We start from the raw sequence: 18,476 nt of genomic DNA, 5'->3' as shown, positions 1-18,476 counted from the left end.
AGCGTGCTCGCTAATTTTGTAAGGTTGACTGGCCCTCATAGATCATTGCATGCCCGTTTTCTGAACTTGCAAATCGGCGGAAAGCGCTGGTCACTTGCGAGCCCGCAAGAGCAACCCGCCAGCGAGCGCTAGCGCCATCTGCCGGAGCATAGCAAAGTATTTCACGTCAGCTCGCGCCTTCACGACACTAGGATAACCTTCTAGCCTCTACAATGGGACGGCTTTGACGGGGCAGGCGCCATTTTACATATGGGCTTCGGATTTGACATGCCTCCCCCGCCCCTAGTATGCTTTTTACATTCCACACTTCATGGCGGCAGATTAAACCTGTATGCCCACAGCCGTTACATTAGAACTGATCACCGAAGATGCTGTCTTTGACCTCACGTTAAACATTAAATTTGGACGTGTGGCAGCCCCACCGAAAAAATATGGCATTACAGAACTTAAGGTACTATCAAATGACTAATTTTTGCGCCCGTGTAGTGCAGCTACAACCCATTTGAATATTATGCAGATTTCCTTGCTTTCATGGCCCACTCAAATACTACACAGAAAATGAATGAAAGAACACAGTACTCGTGTTAGCGGAAGACCTTAATGCCTACCTTTTAGTCCTTGACCTCCAGCAACTTTTATCAGTAAAACATACTTTACCAGTAACAACACACCGTGTGAAAACATCACAGTGTCGACACCTGCGATGCCTTTTGTGATGTGTGAATAAAGACTCTTTTCTGTCAAAGTTTTCCTTCAGTAATAAAGCTTCACATAAAGCTTCAGATAAAGCTTCCTATGAGGAAGCTTTATCTTGAAAGCTATCCTATATAAATACATGGAAATTGAGAAATTTTTCTTGGCATACAGCTTCCAATGTGGTTTGTTCAATAAGAAATAAAGTTAAAATATATTGACTGAAGAACCAAACTTTCTTATTTAGCTCAATTTCTTGCAATTTTAGAAAACTGCTCAACTTCTAGAAATGCAACTATACAGTTTGCAATTCTAACTTGTAATGAAAGACGATATCGCAATTCTGTAACTGACTAATTAAGCATCTAAAGCAAACAAAACGATGTGTTATACACCACTCTGAAATACCATACCTATAATTGTGAGTATAATTTTTGCAAAACCTTCATAAACATTGCAACAATCTTACGTGGTGGCGGTGGTGGTAACAACTTTATTGAAAATCCAGCAAATTCGTGGCTTCGGCCTAGGCCGCCCCTGAGGACGTCCAGAGATCCTGTCTCCTCGCTGCCTCACGGACCTGCTGGATAGCCCATAGTTGATCTTCGAGGTTTGAGCTGCACATCGCGGCCGTCCACCGTGCCACAGCTTCATCTGGGGAAACTGCATTTTCTCTGCATGTAACCTCGCAGTCCCAGAGAATGTGTCGAAGAGATGCATGAGCCTGCTGCATAGTTTGCAGTTATCGTCTGAATAGACGTGTGGATATATCCTTCCAAGATGGATGGGGTTGGGGAAGGTCTTGGTTTGTAACTGCCTCCAGTCTACTGCTTGGGCCCTGTAGAGTTTGGGCTTAGGGGGTGTACAAACACGCCTGGAGTGTTGATAAAGCTTTGTAATGTCACAGTACCAGGTCATTTTGTCCCGTTCTGTCCATGCCTCCGCTGGATTTTCAACCCCAAGAAAAGATCCTTCTACGTGGGCGCGGAATGCAAGACCTCGCGCTACGCGGTGGACCTGCTCATTGAGGTTGGGTACAGGGGTGTCGGGGGACATGCGAGCTGGGAACCATATTATGTGTCGTTCCTCCGTCCTCTCGGAGGCAACATAGTTCGCGTTGGCTTTGAGTATAGCCTCAGCCTTCGGCGAAAATCTGCCTTGTGCATAGTTTCTGACCGCCGTCTTGCATAAGCCACAAGTTTATATATCATATTTATCCATTTTAGATTGTTTAACATATGCAGTCTACGAAACTGTCACACCTGTTTTTGGCGCAAAGTTACAACTTCGTAAACTGTGTGCTTCACATTTTTTTTTTTTAGCTTGCCAATTTTTCGCAATGTATCGTAAATAAATTTCGAGGTTCTAAATCAAAATTCTGTGCCAAAGGTTCCTAGGATTTACCTTTCTCTCAACTGCAATCAATTTCGTTCAAAAAGGTTTAGCAGTTGCCTTAAAAAAGCATTTCTGCATTTTTCATGTATCCAAATGAGGAAATCGGAGTTTGTCCCAATAAAAAGCTTTCTCTTATGTACCACATGATCATGACAGTAGCCCCAAATGAATACACAACACATGATGATGTTTGATAAACAACCGTATAATTCGTTACAGTAACTGAACAATAGCGCAACATTTTGACAGGCCTCTCTTCACATGGTTTGTACAGCATTTCATCTAGTCTTTTCTTGACAATGCTGTTGAATGCCAAGAACGAACGTGGCGACACCTTGCATGCACTGCAAACTTCGAGCAATTCTTACATTATGCGCATTAAAAAAAAGTGAGCTCTGGTGCAGAGCAGAAATTATCAGCTACAAAAAAAGTCACCAGCACAAAGCCATAGCCAAAAATGTTATTGTGTGCTTCTGCGAAGAGGTGGGACAAAGAAGAGCTTAGATCTAAAAAAAAAGCATTTATAAAATCTCTAAACTCCCACCACAAAAGATGGCCTTGCAGCACACAGCACACTGTGGCTAGTTTATGCAAGTTGTGCCACACGCACACACAACAAAAAAAATTTAATAATGTGCCCTGAAATGCCGCACAATGTTCTATATACACTCAGAACAAAACTGCCAACTTAATTTATATCATTAAAGACAAACAAAAGGCTAATTACATCAGTTTTGAACTAACCCTAAAAATTCCTAAATGACCGATGACACCTCCACGGAACAGAGGCACACAACCCTCGGTACATCCTGAACAATTAAGAATGCATACATGGCCAGAAAGCACAGCAATCGTGTACTCAAAAAGCCAGAAACGATTGACCACAACATTGCTGGTTAAATAAAAGCAAGAAAAAAAATTATTTCAGCACTCAATATAGGGTGAAACATCTTTGAGTAAGATGCTGATCCTAGGTTAAGCCTCAAAATTTCATCAGGCAGTAGCAAAGATGCAAAGTATATAACATACTTCTCACTGTCCTAAGCCTATTTATGCGAAGTGTTTCTTCTCTTTGTACAAAGAAACCACGCTATACATGTAAGATGAGGCAGGAGCATGTTCCTTGGAGAAATGGTGGACGAGGAATAAAATGGGACCAAGGGAGAAAGCTAGAGTAAGAGTCAGTTGTGACAGGATGAAAGTGTAAAAAACGCACGGTGCCATTACAGTGATGCAACCAACACTCATTAGAAAAGTTCATTCCGATAGTCACAAGCAGACTTGGCATCACATTGCAAAAAACAATTCGGCACTGCAGGAAGGCAGGCCAGCAACCAGTCCGAAACTACAGCATCACCATTTGCTGCATACCAGCCTGCATTACAAACCAGCTTCGTTTGCAAGCCAAACCACTATATTGCCACGCACTTACGGCATCTGTGTCACATTTGGCAACTTGTCGGTCAGAACACGTGGTGCCCTCCCTTGTCCAGTTAGGCCTAACAGTGCGCTAACCCTAAACCATGACAGGCAGCCAAAATTACACCAAACTGCAGACACCCTGCGTGTGCTGCACTTCTCATCAGGCGATATGTTTCACCAACTCCTGCAGTATAGCGAGTGCAAATGTGGCAATGCCACAATGCCACTTAACATCTGTCACAATGGGCACAAAAGTGTCAGGGCCTCGAGATGTGCAGCAAAGCTTTTTCACCCGTCTAAACTGTCGTCTGCAGGCAGTACCACTTACTCATTCCCACATTTTCATACACAAACGATTGACAAGTGGGCACAACCTGTCGCATTTCGTACGTCTGATACAATGAGGAAATATGGCTCTACTGTCTGCACATGCCACCAGCGTGGCATCTACTAAGCCAGCACAGGATGATAGGCAGTACCGGGATTTGTCTAAACTTCATCCTTCTGTCTTTGAACGACTTTTCAAAACCAATATGTTATCGCTGATTTGCTGCATGGCAAATATAAGGCTTATTTAGGCAGTAATTTATATAATTCGTTTTCTTTTTCTCAACATTAAGAACTAGATAGTTTGAACGTCAAAATCACGTATGGTTGTCCAAACCAGAGTTGTTCACGGGAACTCTGAGACAGTAATCAACAGAGGGCAAACAAGAGGAACCTCAACTAGAGCCAATGTTTCAACAAGGGGACATTTGTCAGGGCAAAAACAAGTGTCTTTGTCAAAACACAGGCTCCTTGTTTGCCCACTTATGATGACCAATGATTAGTGTGATTAACCAAATGGAATTTAGGCTTAGCTGCTAATGTGCTCGACAGTCAATTACATTTATCTGAATGAAATGAGACCAAACAATTTATGTACTTGCGAACATACGACACTTAACTACGAATAGACGTAAGGCTAACACTTGAAGTGAATTATGATGAACCTTAAAAGAAGCCCCAATACACTTTCTCAGCAAAGCCATGCAAATGAAGAAAATTCAAGCAATGTGCATTATTTGCATGCCGGTTGAATGATTGCAGAGTGTCGTACTCTGGCAAACTTAGTATGAAACTCTGTACATAAACCTGCCGAGAAAAATAATTTAGAAGAAAAGAAGACTAAGCATACCTTCTACCTGAGGCAAGGAACTTAGACATGTTCAGTGCTGTTCACTGATGAACAAGCACCTTCAGACCAACATATCACAAAGATTACAAGTCTTCTGGCAGTGGCACCACCAGCTATGTCACCCCATGTCACATTATGTCAAAGTAACAAGTTACGGAAAAATGGAACTTGAGGTGAACTGACTTTAGAGCAAAAACAACTTAAAACCTGCCAGACAGCAGTTTTATGAGCAATCTGAAAATGACAAACTCCTATGAACCATTTCCACCAAGAAACACTGAACAAATCTGAGGAGATCAAACAGGCTAGCTGGCCCACCTATCAGTCACTTCAAGCTAACGTACCTTGCAGACAATAGTTTACAACGTTAAGTGGGGGCTTTCCACATCCTAGCTTGGCTAGTACGCACAGAAATAGCAACCACACTTACTACAGCAACTAAAATAAACTAGCAGTAATGACCCAAGATGCACTGTCAAAGGGCCAGGCCAGCGGCTTATGGCATTTGTCGAGGTGCAAAATTGACCTTCAACCGAAACTGTCATGGAGCTCATGTACATACGAAGGTAGAAACAAACCACATTTCTCCCAAAGGCTGCCGAGAAGGATGAGTACAAATGACCTACACAGTGAAGAAGCTCAGCTGGTGGCTAGAAACCAAATGAGTACGTTGCCTGCTATACCGGTAATTTGTGGCAGTCGACACTGTAGATTATGGCCACAGTGTATAACACTAATTGTTCATCTGTGGAAACAAGAAGGTCGACATGGCCCCTGGCACTCACTGCTAGACTAAACCCAACACTGCAATATGCCAGCAGCCTGCACTGCCTACAGACGACAACAGTCTATGGCTCAGCTCCAGCACCAAGTGTTCTTGCCCATAAACTAAGCAATTGTTATCCGTTAAAAACCAAGTATAATCCTTAACTTCAGCTAAAAGAGCAGCATGCCATCAGCAGGCTACATCACCTGCACACAATAGACGTGCATCGGCACTTCGTTCAAATGACCAGCACGGCTCTCACGAGCCAGCGCCCAGCGAGGAAAAAGAAAAGAATTTATGTGAAGGGCGCGATGCAGGCAAGTTGGGGAGAACAAAAAAGAAAGCCAGCTCGTGTCTAGCTCGACAGAACGCTTGCAGACGGCGATGCCCTACCTGGACAAGCGACAGCTAGACGAGCGGATTTGAGGAGGAGGAGCGGGAGAAAGAGGGGGAGGAGACTCAGAGCAGTGAGCAAGGGCGCCGCTTCTTGGGCTTGGGCTGCGGGCAGAGCACTGCGCGGATGGCCTCGTCGAAGACGTTCTTCAGGCCCTTCTGGGTGAGAGCAGAGCACTCGAGGTACTTGACAGCGCCAATCTCCTTGGCCATGGCCAGTCCCTGCGGGTAGGTGATGGGGGCAAGCTTGCGGTCGCGCAGTTTCTCCACAGTATCCTTGTCCTCCCGCAGGTCCAGCTTGGTGCCCACCAGGATGATGGGCGTATTGGGGCAGTGGTGGCTCACCTCGGGGTACCACTGCACACAGTTTCAGAGCAGCTCTATTTTCACCGTGAAAGGACTTCCAAGGGTCTTCATGGACTAGCAGTAACTTTGTTGCCAGATCAAACTAAAAGTGGCAGCACACCATCAGTGCATAAGTGTGGATCTGCGGCTGGCTCTGTGCATAGCAATATACACAATGTCGCCTAACTGTTATTGGTGATGGCCAATTTTCTATTAATTAAACGTGCTGAAATGATGATATAGTGTCCTCCAGCACCAAATTTCTAGGCAGGAAATGATGTTTAAGCACTACTGTGGCTCTGCTGTGGGTGCATTGGTTAGAATATCAATCCGCCTATTCACTCAGCCATTGCGCTCTCCTCACAGCACTTGAATAAAGTACAGTGGCACTGGTATTAAATGCCACTTTATTGTGTCTTCGAGTATTTTCTAAAGTGGTCCTTGAAGATGTGCAAAGTCCCTGTTTGTTCCTGTCATTATTCCTTCTGTGCCCATCACATTGTAAAAGCTCTGCGCCCATATTCACAAAAATATTCTTTTACATGAACTACTTGCAAGAGCTGGTGCCAGACAATCGTGACGGACATACAGTCAACATCCAATTTTTCGTAGTGCCTAGTGCCGCGAGAACATCCGAAAAAATGAATGCCTTTTACTGCCCCCGAGGGCTCAAATCGCCACAGGCACGTCCGAAATAGCTCTGAAGGCCTGCCAATACAAATCAGGAATACGGGTGCTCATACTATGATAGGAGACGGCAGGCACACGCAGGTATAATTAAGAAATACATACTGTGTCTCGTGAGAACTGCCCTTCCCACTCTTGGTGTGCTTCACCACAGTACTTCACATTTGCTTCACTGTGTAACACCGCGTAGCTAACTTTCGGGAACCGGTATTATGCATCACCCCATACTTACCAAGCTTCAAAGCCATTGGCAAAGATTATGAAGGTGGAGTCAGCGTTATTGCTAAGAGCAGCGAATTGTTTTGATGAAAAACACAGCACCGAACAGCAAGTTTAGTAGCGAACGTCGAAGTCGCTAGGCCTAGCACTGCTGCTGTGGGGGCTACGACTGCCAGAGGCTCTGTGTGCGAGAGTGCTGGTTTGAGGCGGCGAAATAATCGAAACGGCGCCAATGGTGGTGTTGGGAACTGAGTAGTTGCAGCGGAGTGCCAGGACAAGAGGACCAGCGTAGCTAACTTCTAGAACGCTGATGTACTAGCAGGGCACGTGCATCAGGCACAGAGCGCCCAACTTTATTTTCGACGTATTTCGCAGCCGGCACCAAGGCACTGGCCGAGAGCATTAACCTTAGCGAGACAACACGTGGCAGCGTCGGTAGGGGGCTACAGTGGCTTTGACAACGGCCGCTTCGGACCTGCGATCATGTCAAATGTTCTGGAAAATCGGATGGCAAAGGTTTTTTGCATCCGAAATTTCAGACATTCTTATAGATTGACTCTATGGGGTACATGGCGGTGTGGTGAAGGCGTCTAAATTATCAGGCGCATTCGAATAACCCGACGTCCAGAAAATCGGTTGTTGACTGTATTAGTATGTGAAGGCAGCCAGCCAACGCAAATGACGCTGGAATCATGATTGCGTGACGGCAATGGGATGACAAAGCTGGAATTACCAACATGGTATTACGACAATGCTATAAATACTAATGTATGGCAAGGACAATAACAACCATGGCAAAATGACAAAGGAATGACGACGTCTTCCTACTGTTGTTTTTCCACCATCCCCATGTCATTGCCACCACAGAGTTGCCATGCCATATGGCCATTCCATAGTCATCATTCTGTCGTAGTCATCCCATTGTCATGTTGTCAATCCTTTATGATTATGCGTGGGGCCTGAGTTTTGTTCAAGCATCAAAAGTCTATGATGAGGGAAGCATTTCTATGTGAAAATGTGTCAAACTTGTTCGTGCGCTCTATTCTTGCAAATGGTCGCTGAACAAGAACAAAACACAAATTAAAGTGTCCCTTGAACCAATTCCCCCCAATAAATGGGATCAGCATGTATACGTACATACATGTACACATGTATACATACAAACATACATACTCAGTCAAATCATAGCAGAGTCAATCTGCTATGATGATGGATTTGCAAGCTAGAGCAAACGACTGTTTCACTCAGTGCTGTGTGCCCAATTTTGTGTGTCAAACTAAAATTGCACTTCAACGCCTCCAACATGATCGCGCCAATGGCAAGAAGCTGAAAAAATTAATTGTGGGATTAATGCCACAAAACTTCACAGTTAGTTTAGCGACGCTAATAAAGGGCTCCGGTTTCATTTCGGTCCCATGAGCTTCTTTAATGTGCACTCGAAGAATGACACACTAGTGCTTTTGCATTTAAACCCCATTGAAATGCAGCCACTGTGGCATGGAATCAAACTCGAGACCTCAGCAGTGGAACACCCTAGCTGGTAAGGGTAACTGGTGGTATGGTTCGCAACAGAGTGCCTTTGACTTTCCTGAAGCATTGTGAACACAAATGACACAGCATATGCACTGGTTACATACAGCAACACCTGGTGTCGGAAGTGAAATGCAAAATTGTCTGGTGCACAACCACCGAGCCAACTGCAAACAAAAAAAAAAGCACACAACCACTAAACCAAGAGACAGTCAACATCACACTCACAAAGGCAACAAAGACCTTTCTAAGCAGGCGGGAAAAGTTCTGACAAAGAACCTACATAGAGAGAATGATGCTCTCACAACTGTTAGTTTCACATTACCACTAAATAAAGATTTAAAAACTAATGGATTAGCACAATCTTCAAGGACAACGTGTGCAATCCTACGAGCGCCGATTAAACTCCAAATGCTTTGAACACGCGCCGCAGTACAGAATAAGTAGTTCTTCATAAAACGTTGACCACAAGGGCAGATTATGTGAACTGTACAAATGCTGTTCCACATGTTGTACACACTGCTGAAAACAATTCTGCAACATTAAAAAGAATTTCACTACATAAAAGAAAAGCTATTATTTATTTCACTAGTCCTCTACCACAGTTTGAACTCAATGAAGGACGTCTTCAGCGCGGCTTTTTTTTCTCTTAGACAATGTGCACCCACCTTCGCCCTGACGTTTTCAAAGGATGCTGGGTTCACCAAGGAGAAGCAGATGAGAAAGACATCCTGCAGAGGAAAACAAGAACAGTGGTGGCTGACTCAAACATCACAGTTCACTTTCATTACTGTCGCAGCAGAATCCCTCGAAAGAAACCACAGACAATGCTGTGTCGACCCCAACAGGGGACCCCCCATCAAAATCTGCTCTCCAACAAAACAGTCGTTTTCATGATCCAAACAAGTTTTCAATCTGCATTCTCTCTTTACATATGGTTCAAACGACACAATGAACTTGCTGAGTGATTGGGCCTTAGTATCAGAGCAGTGCTGTAACAGAGAGCTCTGGGTTAATTTTAACCACTTGAGTTTCTTTAACATGCACCCACGAATGCATGTTAAGTATGTTTTTATATTCTAACCCCACTGGAATGCGGACAACATGGCCAGCGATTGAACCCGCAACCTAGTGCTGGGCACTAGAACGTTAGGCCACTGAGGCTCTGCAATGAATAAGAAAATAATGTCAGTCTTCCTTGTTATAAATGCCTTCAAGCAAGTTCTTCCACTTAAAAAGACTGACAACAGATTTTTAAAGACCCAGTTTTTTATGGTGCAATGCAAAGCTCACCCTCGGCAGTGTTTGCATCTGCAGCAGTTACTCCCAAAGTGCGTGGATATTTAGAAAACAGAATTTTTCTATCTGAGCAGCCTCTAACAAAGTAAGAGCCCCTCTTCCAGCAACGCTGGAAAGTGAGAGCGATGTTGATAGCCCACCTAGCAAATTGTAAAAGCCACCCATCGTTCTGCTTTCATGAGAGTAACTGTAGTTAATCACCTACATTTCGGCCTTTTCAACCACTTTTGAAAATAAAAAGCTGGTGCAATAACTTCACGTTGCTGTACAGACATTTCTTACATTTGTTCTGCATTTTTCCCCAATACACGCCTTTGTCATGGCTGGCTGGCCCCTGTCGGCATTGTTCTGTCGATAGACGAGCCAAGCCAACTCATCGAAAACGAAAGCAACGCCCCTTTTCAGCTCACTACAAACGAAGCCTTGCCTGCACATTTCAAGTCAGGAAAAACTTATAATAATAAAAAGTATACTGCATTTTAATACTAATAAAAAGACCAGGAACCGCAAACACTAGTAGAAGGTCACGTGGTAGACCTGTTATGCAGCTTCATGTTTTTGCCACATGGGGCACCAAAGGTCATCTTTTGTGACTTTAGTGATGAATCAAAAATATAAATCTCCACTTAATAAGAAAAACACGGCTCATTTTAGCCATTACGATAGGGAATCATTCCATCAGTGGGGTTACCTCGATTCATGTTCTGAGCGATTGTCTGTCCCTTTAAAAACCAAACAATTCATCTACTTCAACACTAAGATATTTGTCACATTTTCTATCACACATCAACATAGATCGAAAAGGTATTTCTGTTCATTTTGAGCCAAATGTGTGGCCCCTTTGGCAGAGCCTGATTGCAATGTATGTCCTTGGGAATATGTGCAGTGAGTGGGCACTTTAGTAAGTTAAACACAAGAATGTAGTGCTGACATCAAGCTGCTGCAGCTCATGTTGGCGTATTCACTTGGACTTCAGCGTGAATACTGATAATTACAATAATGTACGCACGCTCTTGATTTCATTGTGAACAAGGCTCCCGTCTGGGGAGTCGAACCGTCTTTTCTTGCATTCTTTCATTGGTCGGTGTCCTTTTTACCCTTCTTCAATATGCCTCCAGAGCAGACGGGCTTCGGCCGAAACCTCTACTTCCTTTTACATTTACTCATCTACTCGTTTTTTGCAACCATGGAAACTTCTATATGCGTTGACCGGTACTACCAATTTGATGTTGTCATCTGTTCTGCTCTTCAGATGGAAAAACTGCAGAAGTCTGCCATCGGTCTCCTTCAGCAAGCCGAAAACCAAAAGTGTGACCGGCACGACCTAAATTACAGGAACTACGCCGACCGAAACCGCCGGAACAGGAAGAAGTATCCTTCTCATCGAACGCTCGAAGCGTACACAATGGCGCCAGAATAATTCATTTGGCTGTGAGGACGTCATGACCTTTATATAAAAAAAACACGGTGTGTCGAACTGTTCGGTTCACGACGAGTACATTATCTGATTCAGTATCTGAATACTGATAATTACTCCCACAATTCTGCACAAGCGACCAGCAATGACGAGCAACAGGAGCCACAGCTAGCTATGCCCCTGCTCCCCTTTAAATGAACAATGCCATGCTTTACAGGGCGCTTTGAGCTAACTGGGTGACCGGCCTCTGACGGCACAGAGCTTCTGGGAGCACAGCCTCACTCCTCATCGGCTCAGCCGCATGAGAACTTTCACAGTAGCCAAAGGCAACAAACTCAAGTACCTGACCACAACACACTACGCATTGTCCAGTGCTTATGGCCTGTTGGAATTCTTGCTTCTCTCTCTCTCTCTTATCTACACATAAAGGTTAGTCAACATAATCCAATGAAATACCTTGCTCCATTAAAGGAGTATAGACATGAAATTTTCAACATGTTTTTCTTTGTTTGTTTTTTTTCCATTCGAAGGTAACTAACACGAAAATCTTGTGTTCATTTTTTTTCTTGCATCTTTAGGTAGCTGTTGACATCATAACTATGGTATGAAGCCTCAATTTCTCGAGAGCAACACAAAAATTTAAGAGCATGGCACCTGTTCAATGGCCTGTTCTGAACGTGCATCAAGCACAGCACGGCTTCAGAGATGAGAAACGAGACTCATCCCATCACCGAAAGCGAGTTGCTGTTCACGTGGTATCACAAACCACCTACGAGCTGGCCAGTCAGCCCGGTGTGGCGGTTGCAGGCCACCACAAGCTGTCAAATCGGCCTTTCAAATTGTGCACTTTTCACAAAAATGCTGGAAGACAACTCTTCTCTCTTGTACTGTCGAGTGCTGAATAACACAGCTTCCCGCATCATGGCCATAGTGTGTGTGTATGCGCCACTGGTATCTGGTACCCTAAGACTACCACAACAAATATCGATAATGTGTTGAGTCGCACTTTTCCCATCCAAAGCCATGCTGCTCCTGGAGCTCGACTTAAAGTGGTCGCACCAAAAGGTAACAATTATGTGATGCACAGTCGCAGAAGTAAGGCCCGACACCGTAATTACTGTGTCGATGACCATCCAGTAAAGCAATTAAAACAAGACAAAAATTTACTGTCAGTATTTCTGTAAATGAAGGTCCTGAACCATAGGATATATACTAGAATGAGCACCCTAAACACTATTTTACTATAACAGCTTTTCTACGAAACCATTTTGATGCAGTTTTCACGGTTGCATGCATCGTACTGCCATGACAGAGGCGGTCATGTGGCAGCAGAACATCGTGCCATTTTTGCCTTCACTCTATCTCACCTGATCATTTGCTATGCTGCTACTCACTGTTGCAGCCTGATGAAGTGGCATAACAGACCACTATTACTGGATTATCACCAATATTAGCCACTTGCAGCAGCAAGTAATAAGAAATCAACAGAAGTGAAGAAAAAAGGATGAGAGAGAAATCTAATTATATAATTGCACGCTATTTTCGCACTGGATAGCAACAATATCTTGAATTTCTGCACGAGGGGGCCATCATCAATCCCATCATGAATCACAAGGTCAGCATTCGCTCGTCCGACATTATTGCATACAGCCTCTCCTTTTTCCCACAAACTTACAATCACTGGAATTGCATGCCCAGCAAAACAGTTTCATTACTAATGCTGGTCTATTCTGTAAAGCACCTAGTAGTATTTTTTGGTACATCTTTCCCCATATGTGCCACTGTTTCCTTGTTTTAGTTTTCAGTTAGCTGTCTACTGCACACGTATGTATTCTTCAGTTTCTGTAGTGTTCAGCGGAATGGTTGTCATTTATCTTTGTATGTTTTTTACACATTTATATTTGTATTCATGCTTTTTATGAGCGCTGAAGGTATAATAAATAAATAAAAGAATATCTGTATAGCACAGCTCCTGCATTCATATGGCATTCTAGTGAGGGACACAGGGCAACTTCATGTTTAGAATGTGTGACTATGACCTTGTGTTCTGTCTGCGCATTCTATTACCTACTCCAACCACTTTTTATACTGCTGTGAAGGTGTGGTTTACCAGGGCTCTCTATCATGTGGCATGGCATAGGTAGGCCAAGCTGGACGTTGTGTTATTGGGTGCCTGAGAGAACATTTTAACTCGCTTGAAGGCACACTCAACTGTCATCTATCAAGCCATTGTCAGTCATGCGGCTGCTTGCCAGATTTCACCAGCATTTCCATACTCATGGGGTACATGGGCCAGCGCAACCAGAAAATCGGCAAATATTTCCAGATTGGCACGCATGAGCAGTCGCGTGTTAGCCAGCCATCTATCACTTTATATAATCAGAAACTTGTTTTCTAGATAACAAATAACTTCACCTCACGCTTGTAACAGCTGAATATGTCACCCCACTTCTCTCTAATTTGTTTGCTATCTTGTATATTTCAGCTTCAGTTTCCGATAAAGTTTCAGTTGCAAGACAGCGCTCATGCCCTCCCTTCTGCTTGTCTCCATCTCTTTGCGCCATAAACCACGAACCTGTTCCAACCCCCCAGTTTTCAATCCTTATACGTAACAGCCTTGACCCTGTCTTCGCTTGTAGAAAACAATACGGTCACGATTTAAGTTCTACAAGTGTTCTAAAGTGAGCTTTTGCCAACCTCGCAGAGCTGTTAGAAAGACACTAAAGCAGCAAGCATAAACAAAAGTGATGACGTCAACAGGCCCCGCTTACCGTCTGTGGGTAGGAGAGTGGCCGAAGCCGGTCATAGTCCTCCTGACCAGCAGTATCCCACAGACCAAGGTTGATGGGCTTGCCATCGACCATGACATTGGCCGAGTAGTTATCGAACCTGTCAAGGAGAAATTCATACGACTACACTGTAAACGTGCTCTCAGGCAGATGGCTCTTGTCAATTTTTCCTGTGTAGCCATTCCTGCATTTACGTCACTCAACTTTGGTCACTGAGCTTGAGCATCCCCCAATATCTGGGAGCTGAGATACAGCTCAGACTGGTACCATTCTGCATGGTACAGCAAAAGGCGTGGACATAACGCAGCCCATGTCACCTACAATACCCTACACTTTCAGCTTAAAAACAATCTAAAAGTCTTCCTTTAAATTTTTTACACAGGGAAGGCTATGCAAGAAAAGAAACAATAGGTTGGTGGGAAGCATTAGTGCCACCCAATATAGGTCACCTTCTGCAGTGCTGGTAATTGTCTACCATTCTTATAAACAGCCTTTAAATAGCACCTTAACAGGTGATCTGGGCACTTTGCAGTTAGCAGATATAATGCCAATCCGAGAACACAAACTACAGCCCAACATGGACGCTGCCCACTGTTGAAGGTCATCCCGAGGAGCCACGGTATTCCTCTACATTCTGGGTTCCACTGCGTTTTGCAGCTAGCTGAGAATGTGGCACAGTACGTAATGTATACCAGCCATTACAGGGTCAGGCATGGAAGATGAATACCACAAAACTACACCCTCCCCTGTGACAAAAACAATCCATACGTGACAGTGTAATACATACTGCAATACTGATTCAGAGATCATCCTCTGGCCAATCTTTAGTGCAGATAGATAAGCAACCCAAGAGACTGATTTCATGACCACTTTCACTACGCCAGTGCTGCTGCAAAGCGTGCCGGTAACAGCGGTCTTTAGCAGGCTGTAGACCAACAATGGCAAAAAAGCATGCATGTGTTTGTACCATGGCAAACCCACTTAGCCCTCAGGATCAACGGGTGGGGAGACAAGAATAAATAGATAGTGCAATAAGAGTCGCGTTGAATGGCACACATCTCCCAATTTACTCCTAAGAATCACTTGGAAAACTACACAATGGCATTGGCATTTCCTTCAAACATTACCTCAAACACAAATGTAAAAGTGGCAAGGACTACGGTCATCAAAGTGCCAACAGGGCCTCTGTGCATGCGTTCTGCATGCAGTGAAATCGGTCTATGGGAACACAGTGCAGCAATTCAACCAATCCAACATGTTTGCACAAGAAGCTGGTGATCATATTTGAGAATGCTTTAACGAAAATGAATCAATACTCACACTGTGGGTATGTACTCGCCAGGGAAGGCATTGGTGGTATAGCTGATGAGAAGACAGGTTTTACCAACGGCTCTGCACAGATGGAGAAAATGAAAAAGCACATTTTCAGACATTGCTCCTCATTTATACCTCCTCTGATGTGAATTCTCGGCACAGACATAGAAAATAAAGAAGAAAAGGAATCGGCAGCATGTTACACTCCTGTAATGCGTGAAGGCAAAAGAATGCTGCACACGTAATGCATAAAGTTACCCAATCGGAGGGGTCAGTTTTCGTGCAAGACATAACGAGGGTGAAGTAAATATATTGTGCTGTAGGTCGATTTCCTCAAAGAGACATGCAAGCAACTAATGCACTATCTAAAGGATCTTCTTTCTTTATTCATTATTTCGTTCCTTCTTTTTTCGTTTCTTCTTTCATATTCAGCCACTACATGTTTGCATGCTTACGGGGCCATTCTTGATGTTGATGTTTCCTTCCTTTCTTTCCTTTGCATCTTCATTCATATTCAGCCATTGCACCTTTAGCTCACTAAATAAAGTTTTTCATTCATTCATTCATTGCTTGCCTACGGGGGTATGAGTCATTCCAGATTCCAGTCATTCCAGTCATTCCAGTCATACCAGAGAATAGGTACCAGCGTTTGCGCGGATACTACGCCAGATCTAACATTCACCAAGAACATACGGGACGCGCAGTGGATAAATACGCAACACGACTTTGGAAGCGATCACAATATACTAGAAATAACGGTAAGGGCAGGACCGCGCAAGACAAAGGGTAGACCACTTAAGATTGTCGACTGGGACAAATTCAGGAAAATAAGGGAGGAGGCCGACGACACGACACAAGGTATTGAGGAATGGACCGAAAAACTAAAGGGAGATGTGGCGGCAGCTACGAAAATGGTCCCGCCGGAGGCGCATCTAGAGAACGTAGACAATAAGCTTCTACACATGTGGGAAGCTAAGGCAGGGTTGCAACGGAGATGGAAAAAACAAAAACACAACCGGACGCTTCGTAGAAAGATAGCCAAATTGAACAGGGACATAGAAAAGTACGCCCAGCAGCTATGCAAACAACAGTGGGAGGAAAAATGCAACAACATGGACAGTCAGATAGGAATGGCAAAAACGTGGAACATCCTTCGATATTTGTTAGACCCGGACGGGACAAAGTCGGCACATAGGCAAAATATAAATCGGCTAATACAAACGTACCGAGGGACAGAGCAGGACTTCCTCAAGGAAATCGAGAAAAGATACATCTCGCAAGTGCTGCCCGTCGTACACCCTGACTACACAGGGCAGGTAAATGACGAATTAGACAGCAAAATCGGCGAGTCAGAGGTCAGGGCAGCCCTGCAGAAACTCAATACCAAGTCGGCACCCGGACTAGACGGTGTAACGAATAAAACGCTAAGGAACTTGGACGATGAGTCTATAGCTAAGTTAACCGAATATATTAACGAATGCTGGGAGGCAGGGCAGATTCCGCAGCAATGGAAGACGGCACAAATCGTGTTAATACCTAAACCGGGCAAGCGACTGCAAATTGAGAACTTGAGACCCATATCTCTCACTTCTTGCGTGGGGAAACTCGTGGAACACGTGGTCCTAGCTAGGATGACCACCTACCTCGAAGACTGCGACGCGCTCCCGCCCACGATGATAGGATTCAGGAGAAACCTCTCAGCGCAGGACGCTCTGTTACAACTAAAACATCAGATAATAGACGATTCGGGCAGATCGACAAAGGCAATTCTCGGGTTGGACCTAAAAAAGGCCTTCGATAACGTAACACATGCAACGATACTGGATAGAGTAGGCGAACTAGGACTGGGAAAACGCACGTACGATTATGTACGCAATTTTCTAACGGGCAGAAAGGCAAAGATCACGATAGCGGACCTAGTTTCGGAGGATATCGAGATAGGCAGCGCAGGTACGCCACAGGGCTCGGTCTTATCACCGATGCTATTCAATCTGGCGCTTATCGGGCTGCCAGCCAAGCTACAAGAAATCGAGGGTCTAAATCATACCTTATACGCAGACGATATTACCCTATGGGTGAGAAACGGAAGTGACGGGCAGATAGAACAAACGCTTCAAACAGCGGTCGAAACAATCGAAAAATATCTAGAGGGGACAGGGCTAACATGCTCGGCAGAGAAATCGGAGCTGTTACTGTACAGACCGACTCGCAGAGGTCGCAAACCAGGCAACTACAGGGAAGAGCTCACTCATAGAGAGGAGATACAGTTAAAGACGGCCGATGGGAAACCCATACCCAAGGTCGATAGGATCAGGGTATTGGGGCTCCTCATTGAAGCCAAGGGCAACAACGGAGAAACCCTCAGAAGACTGGAGGGAACTGTAGCGCAAATCATGAGGCTAATCAGAAGGATAACAAATAAACATAGCGGGATGAAAGAGGAAAACACGATCAGGTTAATACAGGCCTTCGTAATAAGTAGAATAGTGTACGTAGCGCCGTACTTAAAATGGCAGGTTGCGGAAAAGATCAAACTAGAATGCCTCATTCGGAAAATATACAAACTAGCCATAGGACTACCGATCAGCACCAGCACGGACAAGTTGCTGCAATTAGGCCTACACAACACTATAGACGAGCTCATTGAAGCGCAATGTACGGCACAATATGAACGCCTCTCTAAGACTAGAGCAGGCAGACACATCCTAGAGAGATTAGACATAGGTTACCACACACAGCATGGTGTCAAGGTGGACATCCCGAGAGATACAAAGGAAAGATTGGTAATACCTCCCTTACCAAAGAATATGCACCCAGAACACAATGAGGACAGAAGAAAGAACAGAGCGATGCAAATACAGAAGAAATTCGGCAACGACAAGGACGCAGTGTTCGTAGACGCGGCTCGATACAGTTGCAGACGGGGATTTACGGCAGCCGTAATCGATAGGGATAAACGGTGCAAGACATGCGCGACGATACGCACCACAAGTAACGAGATAGCTGAAGAAGTAGCCATAGCGCTCGCAG

The 18,476-nt window shown here is 44.4% G+C and overlaps 1 protein-coding gene across 1 annotated transcript in view; it reads right to left on the bottom strand.

The window, feature by feature from the left end:
* Positions 1-2,277: 2,277 nt before the first annotated feature.
* Rac1 (ras-related protein Rac1) overlaps positions 2,278-18,476 on the bottom strand; it is a 37,515-nt gene continuing 21,316 nt past the window's right edge. Inside the window, exons 3-6 of the mRNA XM_065425591.2 lie at positions 15,453-15,524; positions 14,115-14,232; positions 9,296-9,358; positions 2,278-6,203 (exon numbers count right to left, since the gene is read on the bottom strand). Of these exons, the coding sequence (XP_065281663.1) occupies positions 5,913-6,203; positions 9,296-9,358; positions 14,115-14,232; positions 15,453-15,524 (544 nt within the window). The 3' untranslated portion in view covers positions 2,278-5,912. The remainder of the gene's footprint in view (positions 6,204-9,295; positions 9,359-14,114; positions 14,233-15,452; positions 15,525-18,476) is intronic.

This window comes from Dermacentor albipictus, chromosome 8, assembly GCF_038994185.2.
Source record: "Dermacentor albipictus isolate Rhodes 1998 colony chromosome 8, USDA_Dalb.pri_finalv2, whole genome shotgun sequence".
NCBI lineage: Eukaryota > Metazoa > Arthropoda > Arachnida > Ixodida > Ixodidae > Dermacentor > Dermacentor albipictus.
Note: the sequence above shows the minus strand (reverse complement) of the source record. Positions and strands in the feature narration are given on the sequence as shown.